At 40.9% G+C, this 16574-nt stretch overlaps 1 protein-coding gene across 16 annotated transcripts in view; it reads right to left on the bottom strand.

The window, feature by feature from the left end:
• Positions 1–16574, bottom strand: part of CEP44 (centrosomal protein 44) — a 142982-nt gene that overhangs the window by 101258 nt on the left and 25150 nt on the right. Inside the window, exon 12 of one of the 16 annotated variants that reach the window (XR_007478011.1) lies at positions 11118–12666. The exons of 14 other annotated variants lie outside the window; for them this stretch is intronic. Coding sequence is in view for 1 of the 2 variants with exons in the window: in XM_033403615.2 (XP_033259506.1) it covers positions 12658–12666 (9 nt within the window). In the remaining variant the exon portion in view is untranslated. Of the gene's footprint in view, positions 1–6430; positions 12667–16574 lie in introns of those variants that run through there. One more of the 16 variants, XM_033403615.2, reaches the window with a different exon arrangement.

Raw genomic sequence — 16574 nt, 5'->3', positions numbered from 1 at the left:
AAGTATTGGATGTGAATCTCATGTTACCAGCTGAGTTGCACCTGCTCTATTTATTTTCATTATTTTTTTTAATAAATCAACTTAATTTCAGTTTCCAAGCCCCACTGGGCTATTGTGAAACGTACCGGTCCTTCTGAGAGTCTTTCCCTGCCCCACCCAGAGTACTGCTCTGGTTCTGGGGTCACGTGAAATGATATTACAGGCTCTGGCCATCTGCGACCATCCTCCCAATGACGAGAGTGATCCCCTGAGCCTGTCGGTGTGCCTCCTTTAGCTCTGGCCGATCTTTACTATTCTTCCTCATCCTTAGGAGTCCACTGTGATCCTGTCCAGGCGCCCCTGCCCGAGGCTCTGTGAGGCCCCTCCTCTTGGGGGGTCTTCCCAGCTTTTCAGGCTCTGCCCCGAAGCATGCAGACCCCTCTGCTCTCAGGATTCACAGCCCCCTCCTCCTCTCCCTCTGCTTGGGGACCTTCTGTGTCCTCTGGAGGAGCATGTGTTCCTTTATGTTTTTTCAAGGCAATCTATCTCTGTCTTCAAATTACAACCTCTCCCCCCGCCCCTGCCCCGACCTCACTTCCTGCTTCCTTCGAAACCTAAATTCTCGGAAGGTTTGAGCCTTTGAAGAAATAAAAGAATGATTTTCAAGCCAGTTGCACTTTTCTGTCCTGCTCTAAATTGCTTGAAATGTTGGTGTGGTGGGTGGAGGACCGAAAGAAAGTAGAAGATACAGAGGGGAGATCAGTCAAACACACGCAAGCACACATGCACATCGTGTGCCAGCACATATGCCAAACATTTTACATGCATTGGCGCATTTAAACCTCATACAACCACACGAGAGAATATTATCTCCATTTTACAAGTGAGAAAACTGAGCCTTTGGGAGATTAAGTTATTTGTCCAGGTTTTAAAAAAATAGTACATAATAAAAGTAAGAATTCAACTAAAAAACCTCTTCCCCAAATCCACCCAATTAATCAGTCTACTAACCTCCGCCTAATGATAAGTTTTCTAAAGATAAAATAATATGGACCTTTACATAGATCTACTGAAACAGCAAGAGGCTTCAGAAAGGTCTGCCTTTTATTTATAGTTATGTAGAGTTTAAAGACGTGATTAGCCCCATTTCCCAGAGAAATCTATGAAAATGAAGTTTAACATGGCTATAATAACATCAAATATTTATTTAAAACTTAGCCTTGACTTTAGACTTTTTGAGGACAGGGTAAACACTTCTATCTCCCCTCAAAATGCCTAACACATTCCCTATAAAGAGTAAATAATAAATCGGAATCTATATTCCCACCTATAAATAGGTCTGTCAGCTGCTCAGTGAGGCTCATACAGGGCTCAGGGCAGAATAACTGTCCTGGGAAAGCAGATCTTTAGCTCCTAGATACTTACAGCCAGGAAACCTTGTGTTCATCTTGAGACCCGAGTGCTTTTTTTATCTTAGGGGCCCTCTCGATTGTGTTATTGATTCAGAGTATCGTAGGGTAGGCAGTCTGGTACCTACCCCAAGAAAATGCAGGGATAGAGTGGCAAAGTATAGAAAATTGTGACCACCCTTTAGAAAAGGGATTTAAATATTTGTATCAGATTTTTTAAAAAAAAATTCCATTCCCTTTGACTCAGTAATTCTACTTCTGAAAATTTAACCCTGATGGTCTTTTGGTAGGTCAACTTCACTCAGCTAAAGTCCCAGTTATTCATGAACACTTATCTGCTATGAAGGTATTTTTTTTTAGATGTGATTAAAGCAAAAACTCAGTCGACTGTGAGTAAAAGAGATTATCCTAGATATCCTGAGTAGGCCTTACTCCATCAGCTAAAAGTCCTGAAATGCGGCTGAGGCTTCTCAGAAGAAGCAATTCTGCTTGTGGACGGACGGCAGTTTCAGGCCAGCCCAGAGGGTGCCGGCCGGCTCTTCCGAACGTCCTGCCCTGAGATTCCACGCTTGCCTCGCAGGCCTCCACGAGGTGAGCCAGCTCCTTGCACTCTGTCTCTTAGCATACATCTCCTACTGCTTCTGCTTCTCTGGGTGAGCCCTGACTGACACTCGAAAAAGAAATAATCTGAAATTTGTGAAAGTTTCATGTAATGAGGTGACCACAAGAGCATTTTTATAATAGCAAACTTAAACGTGCACTATTGTGAGTGCAACTGATGTAATTATGGCACAATCACTGGTTAGATGTCTACACGTGAAGTTTTGGTCATAGTATAAGAAAAGCTTATGTTTAAGTTTAAAATGTAGGATAGATTACTCAGCCATCAAAAGAAACGAAATTGAGTTATTTGTAGTGAGGTGGATGGACCTAGAGTCTGTCATACAGAGTGAAGTAAGTCAGAAAGAGAAAAACAAATACCGTATGCTAACACATATATACGGAATCTAAAAAAAAAAGAAAAGAAAAAAAAAAAGAAATGGTCATGAAGAACCTAGGGGCAAGACGGGAATAAAGACGCAGACCTACTAGAGAATGGACTTGAGGACATGCGGAGGGGGAAGGGTAAGCTGGGATGAACTGAGAGAGTGGCATGGACATATATACACTAGCAAGTGTAAAATAGATAGCTAGTGGGAAGCAGCCACATAGCACAGGGAGATCAGCTCAGTGCTTTGTGACCACCTAGAGGGGTGGGATAGGGAGGGTGGGAGGGAGACACAAGAGGGAAGAGATATGGGGACATATGTATATGTATAACTGATTCACTTTGTTATAAAGCAGAAAATAACACACCATTGTAAAGCAATTATACTCCAATAAAGATGTTTAAAAAAAATGTAGGATAGAAACTATAGAGAGTATGGTCCCAATTATGTAAAAGCGTATCCAAAAAAAAGCTTAGAAGGGAACTTGTATTAAAAGACATTGTCTTTGGGAGGTAGAACTATTTATTATATTTTAAACTGAGAAAAAGCAAAGTAAATTTTAATACTTAAAAAAAAATCTAGCAGTTTATGCGGTGCATTCTTTCAGAATTAAGGATATTTCCAAATATACATAATTTTAAAACTACTGCTTTTAAATTCATGGGCATTTTTCCAAGAAATCTGGTGCTTTAAGATTTTATGCAATGATAATATATTCTTACATAATACATAAACTTGAATAACTTTATTGCAAATCTGGTGAGCTGCTTGATTCTAGGGCCAATGGCATAAATAAGATGAAGCCAGGAATCATTGCAAAGGAAGGAATGAGCACTCTGAAGTTTCAAATACTTTGAATAACAGAGCAAAGCAAGTTTGAATAACTTGTTCTTATTCAAGTCACAAGTTGTGATACATTCTGTACAGCGCTAGTAAAGGCTTACTATACCTAGCACAACCTGTCAGAAACTATGCACATAAAAAGTACAGATAAGATAGTTATTCCGATCCTGCTTGCTGAATAGTTGCCTGAGATTAGATTTTGAGCAGGACGTCTTTCTATCAAAACGAACCATAATTTTAGCAGTTGTTATCATAGGCATATATTTTAACACATGTATCTGCTTCTATGCAAAAAAGAAAAATATGACGGATGCTTCTCACAAGCCCACGCTTCCTTCACCACCAACAACCCCCTTACCCCACCATCTGCGTGTGCACACGTGTCTGAACACATCTTTCCTGTCCCAAGGCACCTTTGAAAATCAACAGTTTTTGTCAGAAAAGGAGTCAGACAAAAGAGATAGATGGAATCAGGGCTATAGACCCATGAGATTTTTTTCACAGTTAAATCTGATGTGTGCGCAGAAATGAGGTATAAAGTGAATTTTCTGTCTTCTAGGATTTGTCCAATGAGGATAAAAACTCGGTAATGTTCCTTAGTCCTAGCTGCCACATTCAGTAATTGACCGCCTAATCTATTATCACTTCCTTTTTTTTCTTTTTTAACATCTTTATTGGAGTATAATTGCTTTACAATGGTGTGCTTGTTTCTGCTTTATAACAAAGTGAATCAGTTATAAATATACATATATCCCCATATCCCCTCCCTCTTGCAACTCCCCCCTACCCTCCCTATCCCACCCTTCTAGGTGTTCACAAAGCAACAAGCTGATCTCCCTGTGCTATGCAGCTGCTTCCCACTAGCTATCTATTTTACATTTGGTAGTATATATAAGTCCATGCCACTCTCTCACTTCGTCCTATTATCACTTCTTAAACATATTTTATACACACATTTAAACAGACTTTAAGTCTAAAGCAAATACCTCTAGAGCAGCAACTATTTTTTTTACGTTATTTTGTGTTTTATGGTGTGTAAGAACCCATCGTTTCTTATACAGCATGAATGCATTTATTGTGCTAGTATCTGTATATTCAGAGGACTATTGATATTTCAATAGGTTACATTTGAAAATACATACTTTAAAGGCACAAGAATGTGGATACTAAATACAGGGTCAGTGGGTTTCCTTTTCTGCTTGCCTTGTGTCTCTAGATCTGGCGTGACTCCAGATTCTCAGATTTGAAAGAAGTCAAACTTTGGAGATTCTGAGATCATACAGCAGGCTTTAGGTTAGGGACATCCTCCAATACCTGTGTGTGCTTCCCTCCCCCAGCACTCCTGGGGGTACCAACTTCTTTGAAAAAAAACATCCTGGGGAGGCAGGCTCTTTAGCCAAAAGTCCTGAACTCTATGAGATCATAATCATAATTTCGTACAGAAATTTTGGAAGACGTCAATAGAGTTTGGCAATGTGCTGTGGGCATATGTGCTTGTTAGAGAAAACATGGAGTGACTGTGAAGAGTTGATGACAATTCTGGATCCTTTTCTTTGAAGCATCTGTTTTCATTTACATTCAGTTGTTCATCTGCTATTCATTCAGGAAGGATTTTTAGTAGCTTAGACATATATAAGCAGTTAAATAGTTGAATCTATATGGAAAGCTAATAATACAGTCAATGATGGGAAAAGGTTAACGCAGAGTTTATTATATGTGTGTGTGTGTATACAAATATATATATATATATGGCAATTTCTCCTTTTATTTGTAGCCTTATCGCTTTTATTTGTACTAGAACTTGTTATGAATGATAATGTTGTTAGTTGCTGAGGCACCTAGAGTGCTTATGTTCTGAAGATGTGCAGTTCTGTGCCATGGAATAAATGTGGGTTTCTATCCTGGAGGATTAGATAAGCTGTCTCTTACGTGAGGCATTATTTTTATGTGAAGGCAAGTAAGATTACTTTATTAAGTAGAATGCAAAATTCGTTTATTTAATTTGTGGCTGCTTTGGGTCTTTGTTGCTGAGCGCGGGCTTTTCTCTAGTTGCGGCGGGCAGGGGCTACTCTTCACTGTGGGGTGTGGGCTTCTCATTGCGGTGGCTTCTCTTGTTGCGGAGCATGGGCTCTAGGCGCGCGGGCTTCAGTAGTTGTGGCGCACGGGCTTAGTCGCTCCGTGGCATGTGGGATTTTCCCGGACCAGGGCTCGAACCCGTGTCCCCTGCATTGGCAGGCGCGTTCTTAACCACTGTGCCACCAGGGAACTCCCCGAAATTCGTTTTTAAATAAAACACTTGGACCGCTTCAAGCTATATCCTTAGACTTCTAGGGCTACACTTCTCATTCACACATTCTTAAGCAGAACACCAAAGGCACAACACATGAAAGAAAATAATTGGTAAATTAGACTTCATTAAAATGAAAAACGTTTGCTCTTAAAAAAAAAAAAAAACGCTATTAAGAAAATAAAGGAAAGCCAAAAACTGGGAGAAAATATACATGACACATATGTCAGACGAAAAACTTGTATCCAGAATATAGAAAGAACTCTTACAATTTAATAACAAGAAGACAAACAACTCAGAAAATGCCAAACTGTTTCCCAAGGTGGCGTACAGAGCCCCCCTGCAGTGTATGAAAGTCACTTACTAACTTGTGTGATCTTTGGCAAGTCGCGACACATCTCTCAGACTCAGAAACAGCAGTAGAATGCAAAACTAGTCACAGTGAAGCTCCTTCCAAGACGTGGGGTCTTTCCCCCCAAACTTTGAAACCTGGCAGGCTTTGTGACCTGCGTTGACCAACAGAATGCACTAGAAATGAGGCTGAGCTAGTTCCAAGCCTGGGCCCCGGGAGGTCTTGGAGTTTCCACTCCGCAGCTTTTAGAATCTGGAGGGCATCCCATGAACAAGCCTGGGTTTCTAGGCTAGAGAAGAGCCCTGTTGTCTCAGCTAAGGCCCTTCTAGACTAGGAAGCCTCAAAGTGACTTGTGATCACAAGTTCACAGCTCTGCCAGATCACCTAGACCAGGTCAAGACCAAGAATCAGCCAGCGAAGCCCTGCCTAAATCACTATCCACAGAATCACATTCAGGGTTGACAGTTTCAGCCAATAATTTTGGAGGGAGTTTGTTAATCACAACAGATAAGATAGCTCAGCAGTGAAATGGGATAACACAAGTTACCTACCTAATAGGACTATTGGGAGATTTATATATTTTTATTAATGAATTTTTTTTATTGGAGTTTAGTTGATTTACAATGTTGTGTTAGTTTCTGCTGTACAGCAAAGTGCCTCAGATTCTATTCCCATACAGGTCATTACAGAGTAGTGAGTAGAGTTCCCCGTGCTATACAGTAAGTCCTTATTGGTTATCTATTCTTGGGAGATTTAATGAAATAATATATATAATCCACTCTGGCCGGTCAGAGTGAGTACTCAGATAGGTTAGCCATGATTAGAGTTACTGTTATTATCATAATCTTTAGCTTGTGGGAGAGGGGACTTTTTCAAAAGTCTGACACTTCATGTGGCTAATATGTTATTTCATAGCCTATGAAACTTCCCACTTTGAAAAAATATTTACATCATGAGCTACAGTGTAGCCCTCCTACTACACTGGCTGAAAATTACCCTTCTTGACAAGAAAGGTAGAGGCGCTTGTCCAGACCACGGCTGTTAATACAAATATGTTGCTGGTTCAGAGAGGAAGAAACGTGATGGTTCTTCTCCCTACTAATCTATCAGCTCCTGTTCTATCAAATTACGTGAGCTTTTTGTCTTGTGTGGCGTCCCACTGGACCGATTAGGTGTAAGGGAGGGAGAGAGGAGAGCGTCCAAATACTATCAAAGAGACAGAGGTTCCAAGTGGACCACACAGAGCAACTTGAATACAATAATCTCATCGACTGTTGCTTTGACATTAGCTGGGACGCTGAGCTCCATTACATGAATATTACCACAAATGATGATGCTCATCTGAATGTAAGATTTAGGATTTTGTTCCAACGCGTGTTGCCTTCATGTTCCCAAGCCCCCAAGCATAAAAGCTGTAAATATTTCTAAAAATATATATTCTAAAAAATATTCCTAAATCTACAGAGGCTGATCAAACACTAATCCTTTTTAATCTTCCCTTTAATTTTTTGGCATAATTTTCAAAATTTTTACAAAATCTTTCTCAGAAGTATATTAACTGTTATGCTAACAAGTGTTAATGTAGTTCCTGTCTTTCCCTGAAAGGACTATAAAACTGCAAGCCTTCTAGGATTTAAAGCATGGATAGAAATACTCAATCCAGGTGTTTCTAAATCACCTTCCACAATCTCAAACAATGCTGTGCTTGAATAGCTCTGGCAAAATGTCTTAGAGCATCATCTGTGTTACGTAACATCAAGTTATGTTACATCCAGAATAAATGCATAAAATAAAGCAAAGCCTGCTGACATATTTACTTTCAGGACACTCTATCATATGAATTTAATAATCATATTTGGAAATCCAGCTGTAAAGGTACGTGTACTAGATAAATGGCTATTGGGCATTTGACAGACCACAAGATTGAACTGTATATAATGAAAAATTCTAAACCAATGTTGGGGCAATTCATCCTTTCAAGTTAAAATCTTCAATTAATCACCTAATTTCTGTCAATATCAATATAACAATCCTTTTTATGCCTATTAATAATAAAAAAAGATTACAACATTTTTCTGAAATCTCCCTAAAAGTGATTTCTGGCTTTTAAAAGTCTTGTCTTATCTAAAGTGTTTCTATAAATATAAATGTCCTCTGTGTCCACTTTCAGTAAATTCCAGAGAACTCTGCCCTCTGCAGGAAGTGTTGGCTCGACATCCTGGTGGACTGCTTGTTTCTATTAGCGACTGTGTTCTTTAGAGAGGAATGTCTCCATGTGTGCTAGACTTCAGTTCCAGGAAGGCAACAGGTCCAAGCCTAAGCATTATTTCTCTCCAATTAGGAACACACTTGTGTTTATTACCCGCAAAATACATTGCTTGAGTTGGAATTTATGGATCTGCATAACTGGAAGAATTGTTTCTTTAGGCTGAGGCACTCTCTGACGGTAGCTCTACGCTTTGAGCAAACATCTGAACAAGAACTCCAAGTGGTCGTCATTAACGCATACATCGCGGGAGATCCTTGGCAGTTCAAATGCGTCAGCACATAAAATCACTGCCACTTTGAAACCCAAGACTGCTTGGGGAGATATTTGCTGTTTTAAAAATGGTCATAAAAATGAAAGTGAATTTTATTTGATGAAAATGATGTGAAAAACAAATTATACGTTAACTATTTGAGGAGTCAAAAAAGGGGCTGGGGGCTTCCCTGGTGGCGCCGTGGTTGAGGGTCCGCCTGCCAATGCAGGGGACACGGGTTCGTGCCCCGGTCCGGGAGGATCCCACATGCCGCGCAGCGGCTAGGCCCATGGGCCATGGCCGCTGAGCCTGCGCGTCCGGAGCCTGTGCTACGCGGCGGGAGAGGCCACAGCGGTGAGAGGCCCGCGTATCGCAAAAGAAAAAAAAAAAAGGGGGCTGAATGGAACCCAAGGCCCATTACATGTGGTCTCTGGAAATGTGTTTACAACATGCGGTTGATGCAATTAATAGAATGAAGCGTGTTGCCGTTGCCGATGCTGCAGGCACACACAATGAGCAGATGCTACCCCCATAATTTTCCCTTCTTTCCTTTGCCACTGCTTTCTCCTGCTCCACTGAAACCAGTGAGATGGTGCAGCTTAGAACATATAATCAACCCAGGAGCAGGGATCTTAGATACAGGAACTCAATTGTCTTCTCCTTGTTGCCCCAGCTTATGTGAACACTGCGCCCTTAGGCTACCAACCCTACAGAAAACTGTCCTATTTGCCCTGCCCAGCTCTTTTCCTAGTTTTCACTGTTGAGCTACGTCTTAATTCCTACCTCCTCAGCCCATGTTTGTCCCTTTCACTATTCTGGGTACATAACACTTTACCTCTCTGTACTTCATCAGTGATGGGAGGAAAGTAGGGATGGGCTACTTTGGCAACGTTTGAATATTTCTCTAGTGATCTTGCACTAATTTTGTGGGGTTTTTTCTACTTTGTACTTTTAAAAAATTTCAAAATGAACATGTGTTACTTTGAATTTGTTAAAAAGGGAGAGTGGTATATATTCAGAATAAAACCATAAAAGATTGTATATTCTTACACAGTCATTTTAATAGGAAGTATGAAAGTTGAAACTATAATAAGTATTCTTATCTAAAAAATTTGAGTTTACATATTCTTTTTGACCTCAGGGTAAAGGATGTTATTTGTAACTCCTCCAAACTCATCTTTTAAAATTTAACAAGACAGTTCAGTAGTCTATTTTTACCATAAATCTATCTGGAGCAAGAATGTTGATAACCTCAAGGTTAACATATATTCATTAGCATTTTTTTTTTTTTTTACTAAATCAGAGAGCAACATAATCCAAACAGTCTTATCCTTTTTCAGAACCTAAAAAAAAAAAGTCATGGACTACCTTTTGAACTTTTTCCCTTCAGTTTCTCATAACCGCCTTAGTTCCCATGAGTAAAGTACATTCTTAAAGCTATAAAGTGTGAGAACATTATCCTGGAAGCAAAATGTTATTGTTAAACTACCAAATATATTTTAACACTGACTACTTTATAACTTTTATAACTTTGAAGATACACCAAAAACAATTTAAAAACACATGTCTCCTTTAACTTTAGCTTTTACAACTTAAAAATCAACTAAAACTGTACTAAGAGGGGAAGAGGTAGCGACTTTTCTGAAAATTCTTATGACCAGCTCTTGTTAAAATGTAATTTTTTTGTGTTTGAGCAAAGTGATTTCCTGTGTATTTTCCTACTCATCCTGATTCACTTTGCTAATAAAATGGGAAAGTATAGTTGCCTTTACTCTTTACATCCTAACCTTAAATGCTAATGGTTCGCTGTAAATTTTTCTATATAACTTCAGATCTTAAAAGTCACTTTAATTTTTTTGTTGTTCTTAAATGATGGTTTGGACCTGGAAAGTTAAGAACAATTGATACCTTCTGTGTAGAATTTAATTAGCTTGAGTTGTATAATAGTATCTTTTACATGTGTCAAAATATTACAGTTAAAGAATGTGTATCGAATAGTTCTTCTTTGCCATGAGGAAGGAAGTAAAGAAATAAGTTTGGGGCTCCCCTGGTGGCGCAGTGGTTAAGAATCCGCCTGCCAACGCAGGGGACATGGGTTTGAGCCCTGGTCCGGGAAGATCCCACATGGTGCAGAGCAACTAAGTCCGTGCACCACAACTACTGAGCCTGAGCTCTAGAGCCTGTGTGCCACAACTACTGAAGCCCGCGCACTTACAGCTCGTGCTCCACAACGGGAGAAGCCACCGCAATGAGAAGCCCACGCACCACAACCAAGAGTAGCCCCCGCTACTCATTGTTGGAGCTCGACATTATACTAAATTCATATAAACCGCGTATAAACAAGTCCATCCAACAAGTCAATGTATTTATTTATCTGAAATTCTAGGTTGGAGGTTATTAATCCTGTTGGAACCATTTGAAGATAGGGCTCTTTAAAGTGACTCCATGGGACTACTGTCAACGTCCTCTGGTGACTATCATCTATCTGACAGAAACATCCCTTCTTTTTCCTGTTTTGTTCCCCCTTCATCTCCGATGCTCTTTCTTTACCTTGAGCCTCGTTTCTCTCCTGGACCCTATGGGGTTCCCTAACCAGTACCCCTCCCTCCAGCTTTGTCCTCTTCTACTTCCCCTCTAAAACACCACCAGGGTAATCTTCATAAAACGGAATTCTGGTCCCCATGGCTTATTTCAGTGATGAAATCACATGGGAATAAATCATATAAAAATAAAACTTACAAATGGAGAGTGAGGCTGGGAGTCATGGGGGGTGAGTGCTCAGAGCCCCTGGGGTTCCTCTTAGAACTTCCATGCTTCCTACTGAAGCCCTCCAGTAAGTTCTGGAACCTCCGAAAGTTCCGTGGTGCCAAGTTTGAGGACCAGCGCCCTGGGCCAAACTTCCCTGCACAGGGGGAGAAACCAAGCTTAGAGGTTGAGCTACTTGCCCCCAAGAACCCTGGTGGTGGCCCCCTCCACCACTGCTATCAGGAAGGAAAGGATGGGGAAGTATTCTGGAGTGGCAGGGTGCTTGGATGGTGGTCTTGGTCTCGGACGACTTGCTCTCCTTCTCCAGCACGGCCACTCCAGTTGTTTGGCTCCCAGATGTGCAAATTGAGGGTTTCAGCCAGTGCTACCCCAGAGCTGACCTTGCACCCTTGGCATCCAGGTAGCCAGCTCACCTTTGCAATCTCATTGGCTCCACTGTGGACATTTTAAGCGACATCAAAGAAGAAATGTAAGCACTGGAACCATTTACTTAACGTGCTCTGTTGGGGACGATCAGGGCTCACAGAGTGGGCGGTGTGGCTAAGGACAAAGTAGACAATATAGATGTGAAATGGCCATTCTCCATGACTGCCAGTTTGATCTCTCGCCGGGTGAGGTGGAAGAGGCTTTCCAGGTTGCAGGTGCATCTCTAGTTGGTATAAAGCAGCTGAACAGCTCCCTGGGGGTGGAGGTCTGGCTTGACAGTCAGGCCAGAACCACCAGCACTAACTCATGCCTCTTTGAACTCATCCTGTGTTTTGTCCGCATGAACATCGAAATCATCTTCTGAGACACACAAAGGGTGTTGGCTTTGGAGCCGTTAAACCCCTCTAATATTGACAACATTTCCTCAGACAGGTCTAGACAGTTGTTCCTCAGCATACATACCTGGGCTTTGTGGGCAGACGTCCTGTGGGATGGTCGGGGGTGGAGGGGAGGCGGTGAGGCAGTCACGAGCCCCAGCTGCATCTGCTTCACACACACCGGGGCTGCCCACGCTGGCCTGAGCCCCAATGTCTGATTCTCATCCCCTTCTGGACTGGAATGGCTGCATGGCCACAGCTGTTTCCTCCTCCTTCTTGGTGAGATTTCTGGGCTCTGCCATGTCTACGGTTCCCTTTACCCATCACACCGATGAGCCAGTAAATGCCCTTTCCTGCTTAAGCCAGTTTAAGTTAAGCCATCTTTGCAGGAGATGCAGGATGCTGGGGCTGCTCTCCAAGCACCTTCCAGCGGACGTATTCGCAGGGAGGGCTACCTTCTGCGTGAACAGCCAACCCTTCAGGAAGCCACCATCTTTCTAGCCAGTAATCCAAGTACAGTATACCAAATTTATGTTTTCTTTCATGGCTTGTGCATTTTGAGTTGACAACTATTTCCCCAAAGATCATCTCCTTTGCCAGTGTTCCCCCAGTGTTCGTATGCGTATTTTTAATGCAGACTTAGCTCGTGGGTGATGCCGGCGCTGTGGCTCACAGACCTCACTTCCATTTCTATTTCCATATTTGTGTCTTTAACCTACCTGTAAATGATCGAGTGGTGTAAAATAAGGCTCTAAGTTAATCCACCGCCCCCGCTGCCCCGTTGACAGCCAGGTATTCCTAGAACTATTTACTGACTAATCCATCCTTTTCCCACTAGTCAGCAATGCAGTATTTGTCATACTCCTTATTTTATGTAGAGTCCAGTAGGAGGCTCTCTACTCTGCTCCAATAGCCTATTTGTCTGCCCTGCACTATTGCAACTGCTTGACAATTGTAATTACTGTTATATTACTATAGTTTTAGAATAATTTCAAGTATCTTATAGGAAACCTCTTTAAAAAAATAAAGGAATGTTTAAAGCAAAAATAATGACAATGTTTTGTGGCGCTATAACATACGTAGAAGTAAAATGCTTAACAAAAAAGGCTTCAGGGGGAATGGAAATATAATGTTACGATGCTCTTATACTATACTTGAAGTGGTATAATATTACTTGAAGGTAGCCCGTGGTAGGTTAAAGATGTATACTGCAAACCTGTAGCAACCACCTGCGTTATAAATATAAGATATATTGTACTTAATAAGCCAAGAAAAGAGATAAAATAGAAATACAAAAAATACTCAATTAATGCAAAATAATGCATAAAAAGAGGTTAAAAAAAGAACTAAGGCCAAACAGGAAAAAGGAAAACAAATAAGATGGTAGATTTAAACCCAACCACGTCCATAATCAAATTAAATGTAAATGATCTAAATACTCCAGAGATTTTCAGATCGGATGAAAGAGCAAGGCTGAAGTATATATTATCTTCAGGAAACCCACTTCAAATACAGACACAGATATATTAAAAATAAAAAGATTGGGAGTAATACCATAATACTACTTCCTGAAAGAAAGCTGGAGTGGCTATATTAACGTCAGACAAAGTAGATTTCAGAAGAGAGAAATTATTTGAGATAAAGAGGGCCATTTCATAATGTTAAAGGAGTCAATTTATCATGAGGAAATAATAGTCCAAAATGTTTATGCATCTAATAACAGATTCAAAATACATGACGGAACTCAAAAAAAAATCAGAATTTTTTGTGGCTTCCAACTACAATCATAGCTGGAAATTTCAACACCCCTCTTTCAACAACTAATAAGTTGATCAACTGGATGTTATTAAAATTTAAAACTTCTGCTCTTTAAAAGTACACAGTGAGGGAAATGAATGGGAAGTCAGAGAGTGGGAGAAAATCTTTGCAACACGTGTATTCAACAAGGGACTCTTTCAACTCAATAGGAAGACAAACAACCCAGATCACAAAATAGGGAAGAGCACTGAACAAACCTTCACCAAAGCAGATATACAGATAGCAGATAAGGACATGATGCTCAACATGCTAGAGAAATGTAAACTTACACCACCATGAGATACCATTATACACTGTCACCTCCTATTCACTATTCACTGGTGAGGCGCAGAGTCCCACCGTAGGGTGACGGGGATGGCTGAACACAGGACAGGTGAGATCTCTGAACAGTTTATAAGTTACAGGTACTCACCACCTGTGGGAGGACAATGCTACAGGCCAAGCAGGGCCATGTGGGAGTTGCACTTGGGCACAGTGGCCAGCTGGGGGCTGTAAGAAGCATGCTTTGTAGCATTATGAGGGTGAGGTGACCCCTGGTTGCTGCAGGAAGATGTGATTGGTTTCTTTGAATAACTCTGTGGCTGGCATGGAACTAAAAGCAGCCACTCAGGGACGAGCAGGAACTGTGCCTGCCCCCCGATAAGGAGGTTCGTTTGGCTAGAGAACCTTTTCCACGGCAGCAGAATGGGGAGGGGAGCTTGTGGTGGGGCCATGTGAGACCCTCCCAATCTTACCAGGTGTCAAGGCAGAACATAATGTTAAGCCTTAACTTTCCACCTTTCACCCCACACACCCATTCAGAAACTGACAAAACCAAGTGTGGGCGAGCATGCAGAGCAAGTGGAACTCTCAGATGACTGCTGGGAAAATTAACAGGGCACAGCCGCTTTGGAAAACAGTGTAGCAGCAGCTCCTCGTAGAGTTAAACATAACCTGTCACATGACCCAGCCATTCCATTGCTAGGTATTTACTATTTACCCAAGAGAAGCAAAAGTGTATGTTCAGATAGACTTGCATCCTAATGTCCACGGCAGCTTTCTTCATAACATTCCCAAACCAGAAATAACCCAATGTCCATCAACTGATGAGTCATAAAGAAATTGTGGTATTTCCACATAATGAAATATGGCTCAGCAATATAAAGGGATGAACTAATACAACGTGCGTGAATCTCAAAAGGAAGATACTGTAGAGATTACATTTACATGAAATTTTAGAAATGGCAACCTTAAAATGACAGCATGTAAATCAGTGGTTGTTAAGGGGCCAGGGATGGAGGGGGGGGACTGGCTGCAGAGGGGAACGTTCTACATCTTGATTCAGGAGGTCTTCACATGAACGTATGTACGTATGTATTTGTAAAAACTCACTGAATTATGCATGTAAACTGGCGAATTTATTGTATGTAAATTATTCCACAGTAAGGCTGAGGGAAAAACAGGAGGAAAAAACCCTCAAGGCCTTAGGTTCCTACTGTCAGCAAACTACCTCAGGGCAGCTGCAAGCTTAATACTTGGAATTCTGCTTCCTCTTCTTTGGGTCCTTAGGAATTTCTTTTTAATTTCTTATGATAAGTATTTAGTGTATTTCCTCCAGAATATTTGATGATTTGTTGCAGGAGTTCTTAAAATTTTTTAATAGCCTGTCTGCTGTATTGCTGCAAGCAAAAATCTCATTTTCTGTAAAAATTCGCTGGCTTTTAGTGCTTTAAATGAGACCTAGATAGTTTTATGCAAACTTTTAAAAACGTGGCAGTTCCTAAAAATTGCTCACCTTTATTAGGAGAAACTCCCTGTATTAAGGCTCAAAATTATTATTGCTTAAAGTATGGGAAATTATGTTATAAGTTACCAACTTAGAAATCAATGCTACATATTTTTTTCCACATTTAAATATATTACCAGATAGAGCAATGTGATATAGCATCTAAATAAAGAGTTGATATTAATGAAATTAATTTAGGATGTCAGATTTAGAAATCAGTAAAAGTTGCCTCCAATTTCATATTATATAAATACGGGGGGGGGGAGCGGTTAGGGGGGTCTTAAAGTGTTCATCTAACAAACCACAAAATGAATTCAGAATGTCCTATGTAGCAGGTGTTGTGCTGGGGATGGAGGACACATCAGTAAACACAACTCACATCCCTTCTCACGTGAAACATAGCAGGGAGGAGAGACCCCATGCAGTAACTGCAAATAAGGGCTTTAATAATGTACAAATTGAAATGCAGGGGAATTACAGGGTGCTTTAACAGTATGTCATAGGGAGTCTAAAATATGCTGGGGAATTAGGGGATGTGACCGGAAGGAAGTTATGTTTGATCTGAAAGCTGTGGGATGAGAAGAAGTAAGCTAGACCTGGTGCAGAGGGCAGGAGACAGAGAGGTGGGTAAGGAGCATTTCAAGTGGATGGAACAGAATGGATAAGGTCGTGGAAAGGCCAGCACAGTATGTGAAGAGGGAAAGTAGAGGAGAACACAGTGATTCCAGAAAGCTGCAAATTTGAGAAAAGAATAATGGAATACCGAGAAGCTTTCAACTTTTAAACACTCATTAAAGTCTTCAGCTGTGGTGTTTAGTTTTCTAGTTTGAACATCAACAGACTACCACTTAACAGAATTTGAAAACATAAATGAGATCCTAGACTAGTAAGAGGACACGGTAAAGTTGGTGAACTCCTAGTGGCTTGCACCTTCCTTTCCTCTCCTCTCCTCAGGCCCGATCCATCTATTGAGACTGCTTCCTAAATATGTTTCTTAAATCTAAATCTGCATCTTGTTCCTCTCTCATTTTAACACTTCTCAAA

The sequence above is a fragment of the Orcinus orca genome, chromosome 6 (assembly GCF_937001465.1).
Source record: "Orcinus orca chromosome 6, mOrcOrc1.1, whole genome shotgun sequence".
In the NCBI taxonomy this organism is placed as follows: domain Eukaryota; kingdom Metazoa; phylum Chordata; class Mammalia; order Artiodactyla; family Delphinidae; genus Orcinus; species Orcinus orca.
The sequence above is the reverse complement of the archived record's forward strand: the minus strand, read 5'-3'. Positions and strand labels throughout refer to the sequence as shown.